The 25,775-nt window shown below is 33.5% G+C and overlaps 1 protein-coding gene and 1 pseudogene across 2 annotated transcripts in view; both read left to right on the top strand.

The window, feature by feature from the left end:
• The window catches only part of CCDC172 (coiled-coil domain containing 172), a 56,307-nt gene extending 31,343 nt beyond the window's left edge, over nucleotides 1–24,964 (top strand). For both annotated transcript variants that reach the window (XM_041744774.1, XM_041744773.1), the window contains 5 exons: nucleotides 3,259–3,360; nucleotides 3,949–4,051; nucleotides 22,426–22,513; nucleotides 23,346–23,411; nucleotides 23,913–24,964. In XM_041744774.1, the coding sequence (XP_041600708.1) occupies nucleotides 3,259–3,360; nucleotides 3,949–4,051; nucleotides 22,426–22,513; nucleotides 23,346–23,381 (329 nt within the window). In that variant the 3' untranslated portion in view covers nucleotides 23,382–23,411; nucleotides 23,913–24,964. The remainder of the gene's footprint in view (nucleotides 1–3,258; nucleotides 3,361–3,948; nucleotides 4,052–22,425; nucleotides 22,514–23,345; nucleotides 23,412–23,912) is intronic.
• On the top strand, nucleotides 3,083–3,204 carry LOC121485998 (annotated as a pseudogene).
• Nucleotides 24,965–25,775: the final 811 nt, after the last annotated feature.

The following is a 25,775-nucleotide window of genomic DNA, read 5'->3' as shown; positions in this document are numbered from 1 at the left end:
GCCATGCACATATCTGCTGGTGTACTCTTACCTAGACTATAATGAACTCTTACAACTTAATAATAAGGCAACAAAACTTACTCTAAAAGGGGGAAAAGGACAGCCCCGGTGGCCCAGAGGTTTAGTGCCACCTTCAGGGGTGTGATCCTGGAGACCTAGGATCGAGTCCCACGTTGGGCTCCCTGCATGGAGCCTGCTTCTCCCTCTGCCTGTGTCTCTGCCTCTCTCTCTATGTGTCTGTCATAAATAAATAAATAAATAAATAATAAATAAATAAATAAATAAATAAATAATCTTTAAAAAAATTTTTAAAAAGGGGGAAAAGATTTGAACTTCACAAAGGGGCATACACTAATGACCAATGAACATATGAAAAGATACTCAGTATCTCTAGTCATCAGGAAAATACAAATTAAAACCACAATGTTATATCACTATACATGCATTTAATTAAAAAGACTGGTCGTATCAAGTGTTGGCAATAAAGTGGAGCGTCTGAAATTCTTAAGGTATGATGGGAATGTAAAATAAATGGTACAACAACTTTGGAAATTGTTTTTCAGTTTCTTAAAACATTAAACATACATTTGCTAGGTGACCCAGCCATTCTACAACTAGATACACCAGAGAACTGAAATATACATCCACACTAAGTTTTTAGTAACTTTATTCACAGTAGCCAAAAACGGAACAGAACATAAATGTCTATTAAGAGGTAAATGGGTAAACAAAATTGGTGTACCCATGCAGTGGAATACTCAGAGATAAAAAATAACAAATCTACTCACACACAACATGGATGCATCTCAAAATGATATGATAAGTAAAAGAAGCTAGACACAAAAGAACACATATTATATACAATACAAAGTGTACGTGACAACAAGCAGGCAAGTAACAACAAGCTGATCAGTGGTTGCCTGGACCAGAATGAATAAATTGCAAAAAAAGTTGAGGAACTTTTCAGGATTGGTAGAAATATATGGTTTCTTGATTGTGGTGATGGTTTCATGAGTGTATATGACAGCCAAAATTCAAAGAATTATATGCTATAAGTGCATGTACTTTATGTAAATGATTCCTCTAAAACAAGTGATAAGGAAAAAAGTTCTTGATACCACAAATACTGTTGTAGCCCTCTGTTTTGTATCCTTTCTTCCAGAAATATGCATTTATTTTAATAGATTTACTTCCATGGTCCTGGTACTGTTGGTCTTTGTACTTTCACAAAGCCCATCTCTACGTATATCATAACATTTACATATGAAACTTTAAACTCTGTAATGGCAGGACTTTGTTTAGTTTAATGCTCTGTCTCCAATAGTATGAGAGAGAGAGAGTTATGAATCAATGACCGCTTCAAAAGGAGATGTGTAAAATGAGGTGAGAACATATAATAAGAGAACTTAACCTGGACTAGGAGTTAGGGAAGATCTCCCCAAGCAAGTGACCTTCAGACTTAAGGGTGGTAGGAATTAGCCACATGACAAATCTGAGTGTAAATATCAGTAAGTCAAGAGCGCTGAGGGAGATTTGGGCCGAAACTGTTAAATTTGGGAGTCACCCAGGAAAAATGTATTGAAAGAAAATAATAGAACCCTGAGGAACACCAGGATTTTCAAAGGAAGAAGAAGAAAAGGGCCAGGGAAGAATGTAAAAGGTAGGCAGGAGGTCACCTGTGTGAAATGGAGATCACCTTGGAGACCACCACCGTGTTTGAGGGAGTGATCAGCGCAAGTTAAATGTTGCCAAACTGTCAACCATAAATACTAAGACACAGCCATGAGAGGTCTCTGGTGATCTTCAGGGGAAGGAACAGATGGGGATAAGAAGAGAGGAAGACAGAGGCCATGTTGTAATGGGTTGAGCAGCGGGAGCAGAGGAAATGGTGATCATTAGTGCCCAGAAGCCCTTGAAACAAAGTTTCTCTGGATGGGAAAGTCCAGTAACCCAAGGGAATATGAGGTCAGGGGAAGACTTTTAGTGGGGAATGTGTTGTCCTTTTTGCATTTCTGTTTCTTAGATGGGAGATTTTTGAACATATTAAATACTGATGGGTCGGAGCCCATGGAGAAATAGAGTTGAAAATTCCAGAGAGAAGTAAAGTTTCCAGAGAAGATAGGAAATGGTTCACAGGTGGAGGGACTGGTGGTGATTTCAGAAGAAAACAAAACAAAATAAAAATCAGAAACAACCTACATGACCATCAATAGGGGCCTCTAATTATCCGAATATATATCTCCCTATACTTTTGTGACTATATTTCCGTGGTAAAATCTAATGAAACTGCTAGGTCGACAAAAATATCGAGAGAATTAATGCCAAATTATACTCCTTAAAGCACTGACTTAATCAATTTACCTACCGACCTATAGGAGAGAACTTGCTTTCCTAAATTAATATCCTAAACTACTAACAATCTGGGCATTATCACTGACTTTAACCTTGGCCCATCTGACAAGCAAAAACATTATTGTTATGTTGATATAATTTATATTTCTTTGATTTTGCATGATATTGAATTTACTTCTCTGAATTTATTGATCACTTAAATTTCTTTTTATTTTCCTGTGACTAATCTATTCATATTCTTTGTTCATCTTCCTACATTTTTGTTCTTACTGATTTATATGAGCTCTTTGTAAATTTAAGGAAGTTAGCTAGTTATTTAATGTCGTGTATTATAAATTTTGTGTTCTAATTTATTGTTTACCTTTGAAAAATTAGTAGATGACCTTTAAAGGACGAATTAGAGTTTGTTGTGGGGATAAAGAGAGGAAAGATATTCTAGGTAGAAGCAGCAATATTAGCAGTGTTATGGAAGAATTGTAGCCATATGTTGAGTACTATGAAATATTTTAAATATGTTTTACTTATGAATGATAGTTTTCTTATTATCTCATTGGGAAGCTTGTTTTACTTGGTGATGTTACATTATTTTGAATTCTCTCTTGGTAGTCTAACCATCAATTAACTCATTCTTTTGTACCCCATTGTTGTTTAATGAACCCTGGTCCGTTCATTAGAGACAGTTTCTAGATGGCCAAGGGAAGCCTGTTGGAGCTTAAAATTGACCATATGAATTGCTTCTTGGCCTTTTGGTTAAGATCAAGTATAGTATCTGTTCTTGTCAGTTTAAAATTGACCACGTGCTGCTTAAATTTTGATTACAGACACAAAAAAGTTAATAATTGCTGACATATTTAAGGCAAAGCCTAAATGGTTAAAATGTGGGGTTTTTTGTCTATTTGTTTCTAGAAATGAAGTCAATGGAACATGATAGTGGCCAGTTAAGTGAACTTCAAAAACAAAAGAGTGAATTAGAACAAGAATTACTTACTGTGCAGAGAAAACTTAAAGGTATTATCTTTATGAGCTAGTTTACTTTGCTGATGAATATAATTATATACACATAACAGGATCATATTATTATTTCAAACTGTACTAACCTATTGGGATATAGTGTTATTATTGGTGTAAAACAGGAATGGGAGGGCACCTGGGTGGCTCAGTTGGTTAAGCATCTGCCTTCAGCTCAGGTCAGAATCCCAGGATTCTGGTATGGAGTAGGCATCAGGCTCCTTGCTCAGTGAGGTGTCTGCTTCTCCCTTTCCCTCTGCCAGCTGCTCCCCCTTCCTGTGGGTGCATGTGCTCATGCTCCCACTATCTTTCTGTCAAGTGAATAAATAAAATCTTTAAAAAAAAACAGAGATAGATAAAACACTAAAATGAACAGAATTAGATCTGGTATTTTTAATGTCATAAATTTTGTCAAAATCTTTTTTGTGCCTTTAATTGCTATATTAAAGTAGAAAAATAAAAATCATGAGTGCAGGCATTTTACATGAAGCATCAAAAATTAGAGTATTGTTCTTATGAATGAGTAAAGTTAATTAGCTCTTATGTTTATTTTTTTAAAGATTGTAAGCACTTTTTTTAATTGTTTAGTTTTTGAAGATAAAAAGAATGAAGCCATTTGTACTACCAAATACCTAGAGGCAGAAAAAGTAAAAATCAATGAAAAGCCTCAAAGTGATGCAGAATGCTTAAGGTAAGTATTTCCTACTATATTTTTGTATAAAATCTGGTAATTTTTCAAGTTGTCAAACAGATTTCAGCATGAAGCTAAATGTGTAGTGATTTTTTTTAAGTTCCAGATAAAGACATTAATTCCTTCTATGTACATTACAAAATATGCTAATGAGAAAATGCTTCACTACCTAGAAAGTGCTACGTGTAAGTTTCACAATGCATGGGGTTGATAATACTGAAATCAATTTTATCTTTTGTTTTACCTCATGGACTCAGTGTTCCTCACATCTCAAGAGATTGAGACAGAGTATTGGTTTCACAACTCTCCTTTCTGTTATTCCTAACTTTTTTTTTAATGATTGAAATTCTTTTTTATCTTTCTAGATTTCAGGGAAAAAGAATCACAATCTACTATTTTACTTGAAATCTATTACTTTTTGTGCTGAAAGAATGAAATGTATTTTCTGTATAGAATATTGACCTGCTCTTTATGTATTTGGATAATGAAAGAATGGCTGATGTTTGAAACAGCATAGTCATACACACAAGGAGAAAACCTTCAGTTTGTTAATTTTACTATTATTTATTAATAATTCAATGCTATATTTGCTGGCTTAATTTCTAAGAAGTTCATACACTTTCTAGGCTAAATATAAGGAAAGAACCCTCATTACTGAATCTATGAGAAGCAAATGAAGCCTTCTCTTACATAAATCATATAGAAATATGTCCACTAGAGCTGAACAAATGCTTCATATTAGCAGTATATTGCCTTAGGCCATAATTTTAGTAGATTGTGAGAAAATATTTGCAATTTAATTTTATGTTAAGTTTTATAAGCATGAAATATCAATCTCTTGGGTGATATGTGTGATGCAGAATGAGTTTCTGTAATGACAATCTGCTCATTGATTTTTTTACACTTTTAAAAATGATAATGCCCACTGGTATCATTATGGTTAGTAGTGTAAGGGCTTCTGATGTGAACTCCAGTTTTGTGGGTTTATCACTCAGTCATAAAAATTTGCCCTGGGTTAAAATTAAACACACAAAGTCTGTTATAGAGTGTTTTTTTCCTTCACAGATGGTGACAGAGGAAATTTGAATAGAAAGAAACAGTAGTTTAGATACATTGTCCATTTTTTGCATTTTAGCAGATGCCAAATAAAATGCCAGTATTTTGCCAGTTCCCACGTTAAATTATTTAGTATGTGTAAATTAGTTTGCTAACTGATATGTTCCATAGACGTTATTTCAAGTATAAAGAACCACGTCAAAGTATAAAGATTTTTGGAAATAGGGCCATAAGCCTTATAATTAGTGCAATAACAAGAAACTAATGATGGCAAGAAACAATGTGACATTTATTCAACATCATGAAGGCCAAAATTATATTGGTTTTATCCTTAAGTTTTGAAATGTTCTTTTCTGTCTGTGTGTTCAAATGTATACTGAAATCTGTTGCCTTTTTCTTAAATTTTCAGGTTTAACTGGTATTGGTATATGTGCCATTTTATAGCAGAGTTCTCAAACTTGGCACTTTGACATTTTGGTACAGGTTATTCTTGGTTGCAAGAGAGCAGTCCTATGCAATTTAAGACGTTTAGCATCATCTCTGGCCTCTACCTACTAGATGCCAGTAGCACCTACCACCCCCAGCTTTGACAACCAAAAATGTCTCCAGACTTTGCCAAATGTCCCCTGGGAAGAGAGGGGTGCGCAAAATTGTCCCCAGTTGAGAACCAGTTTTATTTTAAGGTTATTATAATTGTACATCTATTTTTATTAAAGTTTAACCAGTAAGAAAGCAATTACAAAAAATTAATATTAGTTTATTTCACTGAGCTTATTGTTCCTACTTTTAATAATTAGAAAATTCTATGCATATTTTATTCTGTCTATATTATTGGAATTCTTTCATAATGATTATGGTCTTTTTTTTTTTTAAGTTAATCTGTCATGTTCAGATTATTTGTTGGACTCTATCTTGATGCCATCCATTAATGTAGAGAACCAGTACTTACATTCACAGTGGTTTAATAGTCTCTGCTTTAGGTAATCTTTTCCTATTTATAAATACCAAGATGTTTATTTATTTAAAAGATTCTATTTCAAAGAGTATGGGATCATTACTTAACATGTTAACACAGCTAACTTGTAGAATATTGCTATGATTAACACTTAAGTCAAAGATTGAATTAATTCATAAGAAGCTCCCAGAAAGTTGTATAACTATGACTGATCTAGTTTTTTTCATATAGTTCAGGGAGGAGAGAAATAATAAACATCAGGTTCTTGAGAGGCAGTAAGCATAGAAGTTAAGATTATAAACCCCTTGAAACCCTGCTCTGCTAATTTAGTAGTTAGTAACCTTGGACAAGCAATTTAACTTGTCTATGCCTCAGTCTGTACATCTGTCAATGGAGGTTCACAATAGTACCTACCTCACAAGGGTATAGTAAAAATTAAACGACTTAAAATATATAAAGCCCTTAGAACAGTGCTTGGAACATAGTAAATGCTATATAATTAGATATAATTAAATTATATAATTATTTATGATTGCATTTTTATTTCATATTATCCATGAGCATTTCATGACTTGCAGACTTCTCATTTTTTCTTCCACCTTTTTTAAAATTTAAATGTAATTAATAAACATATAATGTATTATTAATTTCAGCGGTAGAGTTCAATGATTCATCAGTCTTACATAATGCGCAGTGCTAATTATATTAAGTGCCTTCCTTAATGTCCATCACCCAGATACCCAGTTATCACATCCTTTAACACCCTTCCCTTCCAGAACCCCTCAGTTTGTTTCCTAGAGTTCAGAGTTTCTTATGGTTGTTTCCTTCTCTGATTTCATCTTGTTTTATATTTTCCTCTCTTCCCCTATGATCCTCATTTGTTTCTTAAATTCCACATATGAGTGAGAGCGTATGGTAATTGTCTTTCTCTGACTTGTTTCACTTAGCATAATACCTTTTAGTTCCATTCACATCATTGCAAATGGCAAGATTTCCTTTTTGATGGCTAAGTAGTATTCCATTATATATATACCACATTTTCTTTATCCATTCACTGTCGGTTGACATTGTGGCTCTTTCCATAGTTTGACTATTGTGGACATTGCTGCTATGAATATTGGGGTGCAGGTGTCCCTTCGGATCACTTCATTGTATCTTTGGGGTAAATCCTTAATAGTGCAATTGCTGGGTTGTAGGGTAACTCTATTCTCAACTTTGTAAGGAACCTCTATCCTGTTTTCCAGAGTGCCTGCATCAGCTTGCATCTTCACCAACAGTGTAAGAAGACTCCCCCTTTTCTGCATCCTTACCAATGTGTTATTTCCTGACTTGTTAATTTTAGCCATTCTGACTGGTGTAAGATCTTATTAATTCTTCCAAAGAAATAGCTCCTAGTTTGTTTGATCTGTTCTACTGTTCTTTTGGTTTCTATTTCATTGGTTTCTGCTCTAATCTTTATTAATTCTCTTCTCTTGCTGGATTTAGGCTTTATTTGCTGTTCTTTCTCCAGCTCCTTTAGGTGTAACATTAGCTTGTGTATTTGAGATTTTTCTTGTTTCTTGAGAAAGGCTTGTATTGCTATATTCTTCCCTCTTAGGACCACCTTTGCTGTATCCCAAAGGTTTTGAAAAGCTGTGTTTTATTTTCATTTGTTTTCATGAATTACTTTAATTTTTCTTTAATTTCCTGGTTGATCCATTCATTCTCTAGTAGGATACTCTTTAATATCCATGTATTTGAGTTCTTTCCAAATTTCCTCTTATGATTGAGTTCAGGTTTCAAAGCATTATCATTTGAAAATGTGCAGGAATGATCCCAGTTTTTTGGTACTAGTTGAGACCTGATTTGTGACCCAGTGTGTGATTCTATTCTGGAGAATACCATGTGCACTTGAGAAGACTGTATATTCTGTTGCTTTAGGATGAAATGCTCTGAATATATCTATGAAATCCATCTGGTCCAGTGTGTCATGAAAGGTCCTTGTTTCCTTATTGATCTTCTGCTTAGATAATATGTCTATTGCAGTGAGTGTGGTGTTAAAGTCTGCTCCTATTATTGTATTATTATCAATGTATTTCTTTAATTTTGTTATTAATTGGTTTTTATAATTGGCTGTTCCCATGTCAGGGGCATAAATATTTACAGTTGTTAGATTTTCTTGTTGGATTATGATATAACCCTTTAATTATGATTTAGTGTCCTTCCTCATCTCTTATAGTCTTTGGTTTGAAATCTAATTTGCCTGATATAAGTATTGCTAACTCAGCTTTCTTTTGATGTCTATTAGCATGATGAATGGTTTTCCACCACCTCACTTGCAATCTTGAGGTGTCTTTGGGTCTAAAATGAGTCTCTTGCAGACAGCGTATCAATGGGACTTTCTTTTTTATCCTATCTAATACTCTTTATCTTTTGATTGGGGTTTTAGCCCATTTACACTCAGAGTAACTATTGAAAGATATGAATTTAGTGCCATTGTATTATCCATAAAGTCACTGTTTCTGTATATTGTCTCTGTTCCTTTCTGGTTTATGTTACTTTGGGAATCTTTCTTCACTTAAAGCTTCCCCTATAGCATTTCTTGAAGGACTGGTTTAGTGATCACAAATTCTTTTAGTTTCTGTTTGTCCTGGAAGTTTTTATCTCTCCTTCTATTTTGAATGACAGCCTTGCTGGATAAAATATTCTTGGATGCATATTTTTCTCATTTAGCACCCTGACTATATCATGCCAGTCCTTTCTGACCTTCCAGGTCTCTGTGGTAGGTCTGCTGCCAGTCTAATGTTTCTACCCTTGTAGATTACAGACTTCTTATGAGAACTAATTTCAGAATTTTTTCTCTTTGTCTCTGAAATTTGCACATTTCACTATTATATGTTGAGGTGTTGACCTATTTTTATTGATTTTTGAGGGGAGTTCTCTGTACCTCCTGAACTTGAATGCCTGTTTCCTTTCTTAAGTTAGGGAAGTTCTCTGCTATAATTTGTTCCAATATACCATCTGCCCCCCTCTCTCTTTCCTCTTCTTCTCGGATCCCAATCATTCAAATATTGTTTTGCTTTATGGTTTCACTTATCTCTCGAATTCCACCCCTCATGACTCAGCAGTTGTTTATCTTTTTTTCTCAGGTTTTTATTCTCCATAATTTTGCCTTCTATATTACTAATTCTCTCTTCTGCCTCATTTATCCTAGCAGTTAGAGCCTCTGTTTCCTATTGCATCTCATTAATAGCCTTTTTAAAATTTCAATTTGATTAGATTTTAGTTCTTTTATTTCTCCAGAATGGGATTCCCTGGTGTCTTCTATACTTATTTTCAAGCTCAGGTATTATGTTTATAATCATTTTTTCTGAACTCTAGTTCTGACATCTTACTTGTACCTATACTGATTAGGTCCCTAGCAGTCAGTACTGCCTGTTCTCTTTTTTTGAGGCAAGTTTTTCCATCTTTCATTCTGTCCAGAGAAGAATAGATGAACATGAGAACAAAATACTAAAATGGCAACAATGACCCCAGAGGAATATACACTAAACAAATCAGAAGCAACCTGAAGCAAAAAATAAATAATTTTTTTAAATAAAATTTTTAGGGGGATCCCTGGGTAGTGCAGTGGTTTGGCACCTGCCTTTGGACCAGGGCGTAATCCTGGAGACCCGGGATCGAGTCCCACGTCGGGCTCCCGGTGCATGGAGCCTGCTTCTCCCTCTGCCTGTGTCTCTGCCTCTCTCTCTCTCTGTGTGTGACTATCATAATTAAATAAAAATTTAAAATATAAATAAATAAAATAAAATTTTAAAAAATAAAAGAGAGTATATAATAAGACAGGTGAACAGAACAGAGCAATACACTGGATCGTGTGTATTTGGTCTGTTTGCTAGAAAACTAGATCACAAAATTGTAAAGAAAGAAAAACTTATATATGTACAAAAATAAAATTTAATACAATGAAAATTAGAGAGGGAGACAAACCATGAGAGACTCCTAACTCTGGGAAATGAACAAAGGGTTGTGGAAGGAGAGGTAGGCAGAGGGTTGGGGTAACTGGGAGTCAGGCACTGAGGAAGGCACTTGATAGGATGAGCACTGGGTATTATACTATATGTTGGCAAATAGAGCTTTAATAAAAACAAATGAAAAATAAATAAATACAATGAAAGGATAGAATGTAGCTGTAAAAATTAAAATCAAAGACAAAAAAAAATGAAGGAATATAAGCAGACAGGTGAACAGAACAGAGCAATACACTAAATTCTGGGTTTATTTTGATCTGTTTGTTAGAAGAAACTGAATCCCAAAATTGTAAAGAAAGAAAAGCTTTTATATATATATATATATATATATATATATATATATATATATATATATATATATACACCTATATATATATATACAAAAATAAAATTAAATGCAATGAAAGGATAGAATATAACTTTACAGTTATATCTTACAAATGAAAATTTTAAAAGACTTGCAGAAAGTGATAACTTTTCTATTTGTAGAGTTGCAGCAATTCTTTTCTAAGAACTCCAGTTGAGTTCACAGGTGTTCAGAATGATTTAATGATTTATTGTTATCTAGCTGAATTCCTGGGACCAGACAAAACTAAGGTCTTCTACTCCTCTACCATCTTGGACTCCTTACCCCTGTCTTTTATTTATTTATTTTTTACACCTGTCTTTTAAATGCAAGGTCTCCCTAAAGGTTGATTATCTTCTTTCTTTGTACTTTTTTATGGGCTACCTCATATGCTCTAATGGTTTTAGTTATCAGATATAGACAATTTTCAAATGTTTGTCCCAAATCCCTCTTTCAGAAGCTCCAATCCTGAATTCCCAACAGATTAATATAAACATAGATCTGAAGTGATGTTGCCCTGATTAAATAAACAAAAAAGTAAAAATAAAAATTTTATCAGAAGTTCAAAGGTCTTTTCTAGGCCAAACCACCCTGAACATGCCCAATATTGTCTGATCTCAGAACTTAAGCAGGGTTGGGCCTGGTTAGTACTTGGATGGGAAAATTCCAAGAGATCTTCATAATCTGTGTCTTTCCATTATCTTCATGCATTTTTTTCATATATCCTATACTACTAGTGCATCAGAATACTATTTATGAAATTCTGAACATGCCACAGGACTTCACTCCATTTTCTTCTCCATGATCTAAAATAAAACTTAGTCTTAAAGCTCAACTCACATGCCATTTTTTATGGGTTTTTATGGGTCAAATCTAAAATGTAGAGGGCATTTTTGATGTATTTACAAATATTGTCATTCTCACCCTACCCTAATCCATTACCAAGTTTTGTTGCTTTTGCCTGCAAAATATTTCTTGAATCCTTCCAATTCTCTCTCCCCATTGCTAACATCCTAGTTCTAGCTACCACCTCTCTCACAGTAACAATCTCTCTTCTTCTCCCTGTTCATGTACTCTTGGATCAGTCAATCCATTGTAAATTGAATCATGTCACTGAAGTCATTCACTGGCTTCCTAATGAACATAATAAAATCTAACGTCCTTAGAATGGCCCTGTCACGATATGGCTTCTGACCACTTCCCTGGTGTTATTTTCAGCTGTGACCCCCTCTTCATTCTGCTCCCTCAAGAACTTCAAGATTTTTTACATTTAAGGACCTCTGTCTCTGTTTCTTTCTCTTCAAATGATCTGTTAGCCCCTCTGCCTTCCTATCTCCTACCTAGGTGGAACATATACTATCTTTTAGATCTTGGTTGAAATGTTTCCTCAAGAAGCTCTCTCTTACCCTGTGATCTAAATTGTACTATTTTTTAAAATAACATCCTACATATTTTTCCTTTATAGCACAGATTCCATTTTGTAATCACATACTTACATGATTTATTTTGTTAGTGTCTGTCTCTGTCATGTGCTCAACAAGAAAAGAGATCTTGTCTACTCAGTTTACCATTGTATACTCATGTTCTAAGACATTGGTACAGAGCTTGGCATATAGTAGGTGTTAAATAAATAAATGAATAAATTAATGTAATAAATTATGGATGGCTTCCTGTATTGTTCCTTTCTCTGTATTCATAGAGCATATGTTTATAATTCTGTAATCATATTCTATGATAGTTACATGCATCACTCAACTGGGAATTCCCTCTACTTCTTTTTCATTTTTCTATCAATCTCACATCCAGCACAGTCAAGGGCACACCAAATAAATATTTGGTCTGGAGATTGAGTCTCTATATAATTTAATTTTCACTACAAAGAAGATACAAATCCTTCACATATTTTCAATGTTATTTGCAAAAATGTAGTATATTTTCATCACTGGGATAGCCCCATGGAATTCTTTTTCCACTCCGGATTTTTTTTTCCATGTGGAAAAAGCTTTATACGTTTAACCCTCCCAACTCTTCCTAACACCCTCCTTTCTTTTTGGAAGGTGGGGAGAAGTGATTCAATCTGACTGGTAAATTTAGAAGGGTAGACAAGCACAGCCCCTTTCCTTGCCCTATTTCCTTGGAAGCTGGCCTGCCTCAGAGAGTGTATGTTCCTCCCTACTCCTCTATCCCTTAACTTTTACAGTGGTAGGAACCCATAAGAGAAAGCCTGTGGCATCCAACTGTGCTGGTAATGGTGTGTATTAAGTTAGGCTAATCCTGGGGTTCAATATTAGTAAGCCCTTTGCTTGCCACATTCTCCACTATCTCTTATATTCCTAGTACATGTGATATCTTCTGCTTTCCTTATTTCTCAATTGGGCAGAATTCAGGAAGAGTGTTATATATTGGACCCTTTCAAACTCTCAACACCTATTATTATTATTTTTATTATTGCCCAGCACCAGGGTCACCAAAATACAGTTCTTAATCATGACTTTTTATTGGCTCCAAATAGTGACATACCAGACAACTTGAAACATTTCAGGCATTTTCCTTACCCGTGAAACTTCTTTGTAGAATGCTTTTACATTTTTTATAACCAGTATTTGTGCCTGTTTAATACAATAGGAAGTTTATTTCAGAAATGAAGCTGCAAAGTCAATAACATGGGATTTTCCTTCTGAACTTTTGAAGATAGTGTGGTTTTGTGAAGAGATATTTGCAATGGAAACTGCACAAAAGTTAATACACACCTCCTACTGAGAGACTCTAAATGCATTAATATGAAGTAGTAAATCAGTGCTGTTGCCTTTTCAGTGAGAAAGTCATCCAGTTAAGTTGGTTGTAGAGGTCACATTGATGGTCCTTCAATTCATAAGAAAGCATAAACACATGATGGTATTGAAACACTCCCAACCTCTCTAAAAGATACACAGATATATATATATATATATATATATATATATATATATATATATATATATACACACACATTTATAATTTTTATTTTACCAAATGTTTATAGGTGTTTTTAAATTATGAAACTAGGCTATGCTGACAGAATCCAAAATTCAAACACTATATGAAAATATAAAACATCAAAGTCTCCTCTCTTATCACCTTACTCCAGAAACCCCCTGTGTAACCATTGTTAAAAGTTTAACATGTATCTTTTCAGTGTTTAACATGCATCTCTTCAGTGTTTGTGTGTGTGTACATACAAACATGCCACTGTATATGTGTTTAGCATAAAATGGGATCACACTTACTGGTCTGTAATTTACTTTATTACCTAGAAAAATATTATAGACATTTCTCATGTTTGTGCTGATCAACTTCATCCTCTTTTAATGCCAATAATATGGAAATCCCATATTGATATAGCCTTTCTCCCGCTGATAGATGTATAAGAGTTTCTAAACTTTCATAATTGAAAACATTTTTATACATGTATCCTTAAATAGCTGTGGCAGTGTTTTTATTACATTATTTGGAATAATTATTATTTAGTAGAGCAACAGGAATTGTTATCCAGGCTACACTGAGGAAATAATGCACAGGTATTTTGCCACTCTGTATATCAACAAGAATGAACTCAAAATGGGTAAGTGTAGCAAGACCTCAGCATTAAAGTTTCTGGAAAATACTAGCCAAATAATTATATACCTGTAGCCAATCCAGGCCATCTCTCTCTCTTTTTAACATTTATAAAATATGGAAATCCCCATTTAATTCCAGCATTATTCTTAGCTCTGTGTTTTGTTGAATATTTCTGTTGACTCTGCATCTTTTCTAGTAAAACTTCATCATTTATTCACTAACAGAAGTGTCTTTATAGCATTGATTTTGTAGCCTTCAAGCTAATAGAGATCTCCTGTTTTGTGAATTTTTGGCACATACAAAGCTTCTAAGTAAATACAAGGGAAATTTTGATGACAGAATCAATTGATTATTTTAAACATTATATTCTGATGTAAATGTGACTATCTGTAGATGTTCCTAAACTTCAAAATAATGTTATTGTACAGGCCATGTTAAAACTTTATAATTTTATATAATATTAAAGTAATCATTTTCAAAAATCACTCATGTCTTTGATAGAAAACAGATTTTTTTTCCATTTTCATCTGTTTACCTTTACAAACAAGCCCTTTTGGTATGGGGGTAGGGAGATGATAGGAAATACATTGTTAAAGAAGGTGCCTAATTCAGCTCACCCAGGATTTGAAATAAAAGAGATGCTGGCAGGACCCATCCCTCTTTTACCTCCTTCTAAGCAGATCTCTCTGATTCAGCCTGACGTACCTGTGAAGGTGATGACCTGTCTGCTGGTGGCCTGGACTGAAGGAAGACATAATTAGAACACTGAATTCTGCTTTCACACATTCAACTTTTAAACTTACTTTCAAAAGTAAATTGTATATGAAAGAGAGTGACCTTTATGTCTTCAAAAAGAGTGTATTTGTGTTTAAATGGCACTAAAATAATTTTCATAGAAAATAATATAGAGAAGAATATAAAAGTCAAGCCTTGAAAACACTGGTGAAAAGTAGAAAGAACTACTTAGCAAACCTCTGGTGTGATTAAGAAAACCAAAAAGGATAAAATTAATACACTTAACATATAAGATTTAAAATTCCACAGTAACTTCTTGCAAGATACATCCACGAAGGCAAAAGAAACAAAAGCAAAAATGCAACTATTGGGACTTCATCAAGATAAGAAGCTTTTGCACAGTAAAGGATACAGTCACCAAAACTAAAAGACAACCTACAGAATGAGAGAAGATATTTGCAAATAACGTATCAGATAAAGGGCTAGTTTCCAAGATCTATAAATAACTTCTTAAACTCAACACCAAAGAAACAAACAAACCAATCATGAAATGGGCAAAAGACATGAACAGAAATCTCAGAGAGGAAGACATAGACATGGCCAACATGCACATGAGAAAATGCTCTGCATCACTTGCCATCAGGGAAATACAAATCAAAACCACAATGAGATACCACCTCACACCAGTGAGAATGGGGAAAATTAACAAGGCAGGAAACCACAAATGTTGGAGAGGATGCGGAGAAAAGGGAACCCTCTTACACTGTTGGTGGGAATGTGAAATGGTGCAGCCACTCTGGAAAACAGTGTGGAGGTTCCTCAAAGAGTTAAAAATAGACCTGCCCTATGACCCAGCAATTGCACTGTTGGGGATTTACCCCAAAGATTCAGATGCAATGAAACGCCGGGACACCTGCACCCCAATGTTTCTAGTAGCAATGTCCACAATAGCCAAACTGTGGAAGGAGCCTCGGTGTCCATCGAAAGATGAATGGATAAAGAAGATGCGGTTTATGTATCCAATGGAATATTACTCAGCCATTAGAAACGACAAATACCCACCATTTGCTTCAACGTGGATGGAATTGGAGGGTATTATGCTGAGTGAAGTAAGTCAATCAGAGAAGGACAAACATTATATGTTCTCATTCATTTGGGGAATATAAATAATAGTGAAAGGGAATATAAGGAAAGGGAGAAGAAGTGTGTGGGAAATATCAGAAAGGGAGACAGAACATAAAGACTCCTAAATCTGGGAAACGAACTAGGGGTGGTGGAAGGGGAGGAGGACGGGGGGTGGGGGTGAATGGGTGACAGGCACTGAGGGGGGCACTTGACAGGATGAGCACTGGGTGTTATTCTGTATGTTGGCAAATTGAACACCAATAAAAAATAAATTTATTATAAAAAAAGATTTAAAATTCCACTTGTCAAAAAAAGTTCAGCATCATGGAATGATAAACTGGGAGAAATTTATAGTAGTTATTAATATAGAAATTTATTGTAGTTATGACAAAAGATAACAGCTTACCAAATAATCAACTGATAAAAAAAATCAGTCAGGAAATACAAAATCAATAGTTCTCATTTCATGTATTTATCCAACCAACATGTATTGAATGCATACTTTGTATCTCACACTATGCAAGTTAGTAGGGATAGGAGGATGAATAAGTCAAACGGTAAATCAGTTATACTGTTTATCAATTAAATGCAAAGTAAAACCACTGAATATAATTTTTCTATCAAATTTTGAAAGACAGTGGCACCTGGATGGCTTAGTGGTTGAGCATCTACCTTTGGCTTAGGTCATGATCCAGGGTCCTGGCATGGAGTCTCCTGGGATGGAGTCCCTCATCGGGCTCCCCACAGGGAGGCTGCTTCTCCTTCTGCTTATGTCCCTGCTCTCTCTCTCATGAATGAGTAAATAAAATCTTTAAAAATATTTTTTGAAAGACATTCTTAAATTCTTAATGACATTCTTAAATACCAAAATTGGCAAGGGCGTGGTACAGAGTTAATTCATATATTGCTGAGGCAGTATACATTGTATATATTTGGAATGTACATAATTCAGTGTAAGCATCTTAAAAATTTTTTATACCATTTAACCTAAAATTTACACTTATGAGCTCTATCCTAAGGAAAATAATTCTAAGTACAGAAGAAATTTTATGTACAAAGGTATTCATAGAAGTATTGTTTGTGGTAGAAAAATACAGGAACAACTTAATTGCTATACCATAAATGAATGATTAAGTTAACTCTGGTGTAACCACTTGGACTATGTATTTATCTTATATGGTATTAATTGGCATGTGTAATTAACTGGGAAAAATATAAGTGATAATGTTAAGCAAAAGAAAAAAACTGGGAAGTAAAGTTGTATAATCACCATCATTTGGAAACAAAGACCACAGTGAAATATACCTAAATTTCAGTATCATTTGAGTTTGTGTACTAGGACTTTGGGTGAAATTTTTCCTTCTTTCCACTGGTATAGTACTTGTGTACAGTTCTATAGCTAAAAAGAATATTCTTTTAGTAAGTTGTTTTAGTAGAATATTCCTAAATTTTAATATAATTTGAGTATGTATAGTAGGCCTTTGGGTGAAATTTTTCCTTCTTTCTACTTAAATAGTTCTTGTATACAGTTCTATAGCTAAAAAGAGTATTATTTTAGTAAAGGCTTTTCTGTAACACTTAGAAGTAACTGAAAAGAATGTGCAGGAAATCATAAAAATACATGGAACATAAGTTTTGCAAAACTAACTAGCAGTATTGGCCCATCCTTGTAATTATTTGATGATTCAGAGAAGGGTGACAATAACCAATGCAAACTGCCCTGAGTTATTGTGCAGTAGGTGAAGGAAGTCCTTCTTGACTCCTGTAGGCAATCAGTCTATGCACTGAAGCATGAGATCTGCTTACCATTATATAGCTTTGGCTAGCTGCAAATGTATTAATATTCATACCATTATTATCTAGCCTCTTTTAAAGCTAGCAACAGCAATTTTTTCGTTAAGTGCAGATCTAAATTCTACAGCTTGATTATATGCTGAATAGTGAAATACTTCCTATAATTCCGTCTAAATGCCCTCCTTAATTTCAGTAGTCTCTCATTCTCACAGATAGCTAACTGAAAAGGAAAAGTAAACTGCCCAGTTCTGATGGACATGAAAAATCTTAGGGAAACTTCAGTTCATTTAAACTGAGAAGGGGAGGAGCAAGTATGGAAAGTATGGTAGGAAGAAAGATCACTACCATTTTATTTGAAAAGATAAATATATTCAAATGAAGCCTGAAGTATATTGTGTAGCTCCCCACAGTACATTGTAATTCTCCGTTTAACTTTCCACTTACTCTTTAAAAATATCCATTACAAAGCTTTTTATGCTTGTGTAAACATCTAATGCTCAAAATTAATAACTTGTTCTATCTTTCATACTTGAGCATTCCTTCAGAATTCCTATTTACTATTAAATTCATAAGAGTTCAGAACACAGTGAAGTTCACATATATAGGGTATTGTTTCCCCTTCCATCCCTACAATTTATGTCTTTCTTCCCTACGTGTAAGTTGTAAAGTATAATAATATAATGAGCACCTGTGAACTAAACTAGATTATAACCAATAACTTGCACATGGGCTACTCTTTTATTCCATACCCTTCCTTCCTCATGTAATTCCTGTCCTATGTTGTGTTTCATTTTCTTGTGTGTGCATTTGTGATATGGCATTTAGTCCATTTTCCTATATATAATTTTCTTTGTTACATTGTGATTTATTTAAATTTATGCCATATATTTATGTATATGACCTGTCTGCATATTGGTTATTTTTGTTTACTTCTGAGTTGTGTAAAAATGGTATGATACTGTTTGGGATTGTTTCTAAACTCATCCATGTTGTTTTTTTGTTTTGTTTTGTTTTGTTTTCATCCATGTTGTTGAGTGTGAATATATCACAAGTTTTTCCCCTTTTAATGTACATTTGGGTTGTTTCTAGCTTTTGTTTTAGCAAACAGTGCTTTTGTGATTATCCTGAGCTACATGTGTAAGAGTTTAGGTTATATGCCTGATAGAATTACTGTGTATAAGGTATATGATGGTTGAACTTTACAAGGTAATAAATTCTTTTCCAAAATGATTAAGCCAGTTTATATTTATATTAGTACATTATAAAATTTCCGTTGAACTCCATCCTCTTCAGTACTCTATTTTTAGACTTACTAAAACTCTTGCCAGTCTCAGGGATATATGATGGCATTTTGTGATCTTCATCTGTATTGCCCTGGCTACCATGTGATTGAGCCTCTTTCCATCTGTTAATAGGCCATGTGTTTCCTTTTTTGTAAAATGCCTCGTAATTATTGCAATGAGATTGGGTATTTGTCTTTTATTGATTTCTAGAAGTTTTGTATTTCTAGTTTTTTAATAATTTTGGATTTTGTTTGTTACACGTTGAAGACATCTTCTCCCAATTTATGAAGCTTTTTGTTTTTGTTTTCTTTTTTTAAGAGTTCCTTATACTCTTTATACTGTTTTAGTAGAGTTCTTCCTTTTACTATGGTTGAAATTATCAATAATTTCTTATTAGGATTCGCATTTTTGTGTCTTTTTCAAGAACTCTTTACCTACCTAAGATCAGAAGGATAATGTCCTATATTTTCTCTAATAATTTGTAAAGTTTGCTTTTTACATTTGTCTGTAGTCTATGTGGCATTGATTTCGTTTATATGTACAACAAGATCCATTTTCATTTTTTTGCACATAGATAACCAATTGTCCCAGCAACATTTATTGAATGGTTTCTTCTTCCTCTAGTAATCTAAATATCACATCTTTTATTAAAAACAAAAATAATAATATGTTATGGATATAATTCATATGTTATTATCTATTCTGTTTTATTGGGCAATTTGTTCATTTCTGCTCAGAACTGCCTTAATTACTACTAAATGCATATTATTCCATTTTAACTATTTAATTACTGGTAGTTTGTAATAAGTCATGATACAAGGTTGGATACTCCCCTTTGTCTTTTTTTTTTTTTTTTTTGTCTTCATCAAGAGTCTATATTTGGCCTTTTGGTTATTATATACATCTATGAGTCAACTTACCATATTCATGAAAATCTGTTGTGATTTTGGTTACAATTGCACTTAGTATTATAGTTACTTTTGAGAGACTTTATATCTTCATGAAGCTGAGACTTCCCCTCTATGAACTTAGGATATCTCAATTTGTCTTTTAAAATACTTTTTAATAAAACTTTATAATTTTCTGGTTTTTTAATTCTACATCTTTGGTAAGTTTTAATTTTAGGTACCTTGTAGTTTTAGATGCTCTCATAAATAACGTATTTATTTTAAATGACGTTATAATTGTTCATTGCTGAGCATGAAAATACAAGTTTTTGTATGTTAACTTTATGGCTACTATCTTTGCTGAACTCTATTTCTTAAAAGAATTATTATAGATGATTTAATGCACATACATAGGTAAAAAAGAAAGATATAATGAATTGTATGTACTCATCACTCAACTTTAACAGTTATTAGTTTATGGCCAATCATGTTTCATCTATATCTCTATTTGTTTTTCCTCCGTATTACTTGAAGCTAATCATATATATCATTATCTTATTGTTTCTCTTAAAAAATAAGAACTTTCAAAAAACATACCTAGAATCTATTATTATAGATAAAATAATTAAGAAAAAAATAAAATAAAATAATTAAGAGCAATTAACTTATATCATCAAATATCCAGTCAATGTTCACATTTACAATGTATAGGTGTCATTTTTTTGTTTGCATGAATTAAGTTCCAAATAAGGTCTACACATGACAATCAACTGATAAATGTTTTAAATCTTGAAAATCCCCCTTCTTTCTTTCTTTTTTTTACTTGTAATTTATTTGGTGAGGAAATGATATATTTTATCCTGTAGAGTTTCCCATGATTTGGATGTAGTTGATTATATTCCCATTGTATGGTTAAAAATATTTGTTTGACTTTTATATATTTTTTATGAATTGGTAATTGAAGTTTGATCAAATTTAGGCTGTAATTTTTTGGCAAAGCTATATCATAAATGGTGGTGTTTTTCCATCAGGAGGCTATTGCCTCTTGTTTTTGGTGTGCTTAGTGGCCATCAATGCTCAGTTCCTGGTGACTCTCTAATTAGTTTTTGTATTTTGTTCTGTGGCCTAGACTAAATTATGCTTTAGAAGCAAACAACCCTAAAATGTCAGTGATTTACAATGAGTGTTTATTTCTTGCTCACACTACATACATGTTCATTGGGAGTTAGCCACACTTCTCATCTGCATTCTGCAACCCAGTGGGAAGGAACAGCCTCTAGGGCATATAGTCACATCCTCGTCAGTACTTGGAAATGCTTGTTTTTCATTGTAGCTATTCTTCTGGATGTGTAGTATCATTTCATTATGTTTTTCTTTTGTATTTACTTGATAATTAATGAAGCTGACTACCTTTTCATATTTTTGTTAGTTGTGTATATCTTTTGTGAATAATCTGGTAGAGGTTTGTGCATGCGTGTGTGTGTGTGTGTGTGTGTGTGTGTGTATGACCATTTTCCATTGTGCTGACTTTTTCTTATTGACTTGTAGTTCTTCGTGTGTTATGGACATAATCTGTTGTTTATTGTCTCTGCTGACTTTTACTTATGGTGGCTTGCCTTCTTAGGTGCTTGGTGATCTCTGATGTGAGCTCATGGTTTCTTAATCTGAGAGGCCTGTAGGTCTGAATATGTTAATCCTTTCTTTTGGAGAGGATTTTCTTTTGTTTCTACTAGTATACTGGGAAAGCCAGTGGCCTAGAACCCCTTTCAGACTTTCCTTAAGAGTTGGAGTCTGCAGAGGTCCAGTTCAATCTATTCTCTTCACCTTGTGGCTGGCCCAGCTGGCCCAGGTTTGTGAGATCAATGTTGCTCTTGATATTAGCCTTTAAGGCAGCCTCATCTCCTTGCTGCCCTAGCTCTCTACCTCTCCAACCACAGCTCATGGCTTTTGCTTATGTTTTTCTTTTTGGAAGGAATGTTAGTCATAATGCTAGAAATAGAAGACTGTTTTTTTCACAATTATTTACATTAAATATAGGCATAATTTATTTAAATTTCTGAATATTCAAAGGATTAAAGATTTAACTGGAAGGAAGAAATATTGATATTGCTTTCTCACTCCAAAATTAAAATTACATATGTGTACTGTAAAGTTGATGTTTAATTTTAGTTCAAGAAGAAATCTCAGAGGTCATTTTTTCTTGTAATTAAAATTTTTCAGGTGAAGTTCAGAGAGGCTAACTGATTTAGCCAAGGTTTTTAAGCTTGTTAGGAGCCAGGACTAAAACAGAACTCTTCAGACAGTACTATATTTTTCCCACTAAACCATGTTGCTCTTTTAATTAACATAAAATTGTCTATTATTTATTTACTCTGCCTTATTTTCTTTATGGGAGCTTTGTACTTCTTCAGAATTTTTACAGTCTTTTTAGAATTATAGAGAATTAAAATTTCTTTCCAGGTTCTTTAATATTAACTTAAAATTCTGATGACAGAATCTGCTAATCTGCCACTATCCATATAATTTAAAAAATTATTATGAAAGTTTATTGCTGAACTCATAGGGTGAATTTTTCCTTTAATATAGACTTAAAAAAGAATTACAACTTTATAAGGAAGATGACATGCAAAGTGCTTGTGAAGCTCTCCAAACAGAAATAGAAGTTTTAGAGTTGGTAAGCCACCACTCATTCTTTAATTTCTCAGCATTATTTTCTCTACTAGCAAGAATGAGTTTGCTAAGATATGTATCACTGAACTAGTGGTTTGCCTTTCACACGGATTCTCACTAGATACAAAAAAATAAAACAGCAACAATGAACAAAACTAAGGTCAAGATATAAATCTGTGAAGTGTTTTGAGTTCCTTGAGAGTTAGGTGCTACATAAAGCAAATTCTATTCAAAGAGAATATGTACAATTTCAAACTAAGTTAAAAAAAATTCAACCTGACCTCACAACATTCCCTTGACTGAAACCGTTATTAGAGGATTAATGCACTGAAGGAGTTTAACTATCATAATGCTTAAAAGCTTTTTTGTTTTTGATAGGCATAAATTATACTTTTATTATATTTGATCCTAAAACTTTCTTATTACAGATTTTTATGATCTCAAGAACTTTGGATTCAATTATTGGAAACTTATTTTCAGATTGTGTGGGAGCACTTTAAATTGCTTTTAACCTCTTACTTTGGTTGTTTATAAAATGAATGCAGTATTTGCCATGCTCTATTCTAATGGAAGACATATATAGCTAGCTTTAAAATATGTTAAAATGTAATTTTAATTTAGTACATTACATTTTGTTTCATATTTATTTTCTGTAAACATCTTTTGTTTAAAATGTTCCAATAGCTTATGTCAGGATTTGTATTTTTTTATTAAAATTTTCAAAAATAAAATTTAGAAAAGCCCAGTTATTGTGCTAAATTTACAGAAACCTTATGGAACTCCTTCATTAAGAATTTCATTTTCCTCATAAATAATTATTATATTTTTCATTTCAGACATTGGCACAGAAAGATCTTCAGGAAAACAAATAACTTGTGGAGAGTTGACCAAAGCTATCCAAGGTTTGATCAAAACATCTTAGAATCAAATCTTTGTGATAGACAAACGATACCCATTACAACAGATTTTTGTGGAAAACGTTGAGGTCCAGAATGTTCAAAGTTGTTGATATCTAGAATTGGTAGATTAGCACTTTAAAAATGTAATTTTTTGTCTTGTTATTTGCTGGAACTTTAAAGCATCTTATGGGGATTTGATTTTATTTCTAAAGGCAGAAAAAAGCACAGGTAGATACTGTGTTCTCCAACTTATCTCCCCTGACCCTTAAGCTGATCTGTACTTTCTGATGTTGTTCATTTTTTGTTGCAGTTTACCTTGGGTCCAATCAAACACTGGGAGGGAGAAATGATCAGATTATTGACTCAATTTTGTCGATGCCATTTCCACCAAAAAGATGTTCACTTTCATTTTAATCCTTCTCTCACCATAAGATGTCTGTTGACAGAAGTACTCAGAAAGAAGCCTTTCATCTGCAAAAGCCAGTTTTCTCCCCTTTTCTCTAGGTGTGTCTGTGGAGTTAAGTCTGAGGTGCCTGCAGCCTTGGCCAGCGTATGTGCCTGCCGGTTTTCTTCCTGATGCCGATGTTGGTGGAATGAAATAAGTCATCTATTTGGGGATGTACATAATCTCCTGAGGGCTCTCAGGATTCATTTTCGCTGAAGCATGGCAACTACAACTCATGTTTGAATCAAACTTGGTATTCCCACCAAATTTGCAACGTTATATAGCTTTCTGTGATTGACCATCCTGTCTAGGAAGAAAGGTGTATATACTTCTTACTAGTTTCTAAAAAAGTGCATTGAAACTGTTCAACAAGGCCTTTCAAGGGAGCTGGGACTAGGGAGGGGAGTAAAACCTGTTTGGGGACATATTTCAAAGTACTGAGTGCAAATGCTAGAATCGTGTTTTCTTTTGTGGTTATAGTTGAATGAGTTTAACATCAACTATGAAATGTTTTAAACGTCTTCTCTCTACTGATGGTAAGGTGGTCTAGTTCCAGACCAGTGCTTACTTTGGCATAGCTTTCTTTGTATGTTGTTTTACACTCTTATTTTTTAAAAATTAGTAAACTTAAAACTCTCCTTTGAGATGTGTAGCAATTGCCATCTGTTTAAATAATTTGCATTTTCAGAAGTAATTTCTTATTTTGATTTCTTAAATATTTGATAGTAAATTACTTTTGCTTAAGAAGAAAAAAATTAATGGTACCAGGGAATTACATTCTATTTTATATGCAAATATAGAGTAGGAAATGGTTATTGGGATTAGTCATGACTTCAGTTCTGTCTTATTTTATTCCATTTATCTAAATTCTAAGTCTCATGACTATCTACTTATTAAATTTGTATTATTATTATTAATATGCAGATTGAGTTTACACATAAAGCCTTTTTCACTTACCAGTAATTTTTGTTCGATATTGGTTTTGTAGCTAAACATTAATGTGAATTACAGATCTGCCACATATTTGCATAACACATAATGACACATATGCAGAATAAACTTTTATTGATACAACTATCTTTTTATATGTGTATCATACAGGATATCTGGATTAAATATTCAGTAATGGAATCAGGATCCAAATAAACTGAATTTGAGAAAAAAATGGAAGATTCAGTATTTTCATTGTTTCAAAATGCATATTCTAAGATTTAAACTAACTTTCAAACAATCAAATGTATGATTAATTTAACACTACATAGTAGAGTCGTTTAAATCACTACCCATGAGATAACAAGTCAAAATAACTGGGACTACTAGAATCAATGTAATCAAAGGAACAGGTTCACTGAACAAAGGAAATATAACAATCAATAGAAATCACAGTGTGCTAAACTAAACTGCACTGTCAATGTAATATATCAGCAGTAGATTTGGTCCACTTTTAGTTTTTTTTTTTTTAAGACAGTATTTATAAACCTCTTAAGTAGGAAAAATAACTGAAATTTCTGGGTAAAAAATGTGTCTCAGACTGACTATAATTATTCTGGAAGCAAGACTTTGGCTATACAGAAAGGCAGTTTTTAAATGGATGTTCATTCAGTAAGCAAATAATTCACTAAATTTTCCTTATACTTAGTTATAGCCAAGGCTCAAACTAACCCAGAGTAATAGTGATGCTGCAGGTGCTAGGCATGCTACTGTAGGTCTTTAGTGTGACAGAAGTTCTTTCAGAAGCAACTTTCTAAATCTTTTTTTTTTTTAATTTTTATTTACTTATGATAGTCACAGAGAGAGAGAGAGAGGCAGAGACACAGGCAGAGGGAGAAGCAGGCTCCATGCACCGGGAGCCCGATGTGGGACTCGATCCCGGGTCTCCAGGATCGCGCCCTGGGCCAAAGGCAGGCGCCAAACCGCTGCGC

Source organism: Vulpes lagopus, chromosome 2, assembly GCF_018345385.1.
Source record: "Vulpes lagopus strain Blue_001 chromosome 2, ASM1834538v1, whole genome shotgun sequence".
NCBI lineage: Eukaryota > Metazoa > Chordata > Mammalia > Carnivora > Canidae > Vulpes > Vulpes lagopus.
The sequence above is the reverse complement of the archived record's forward strand: the minus strand, read 5'-3'. Positions and strand labels throughout refer to the sequence as shown.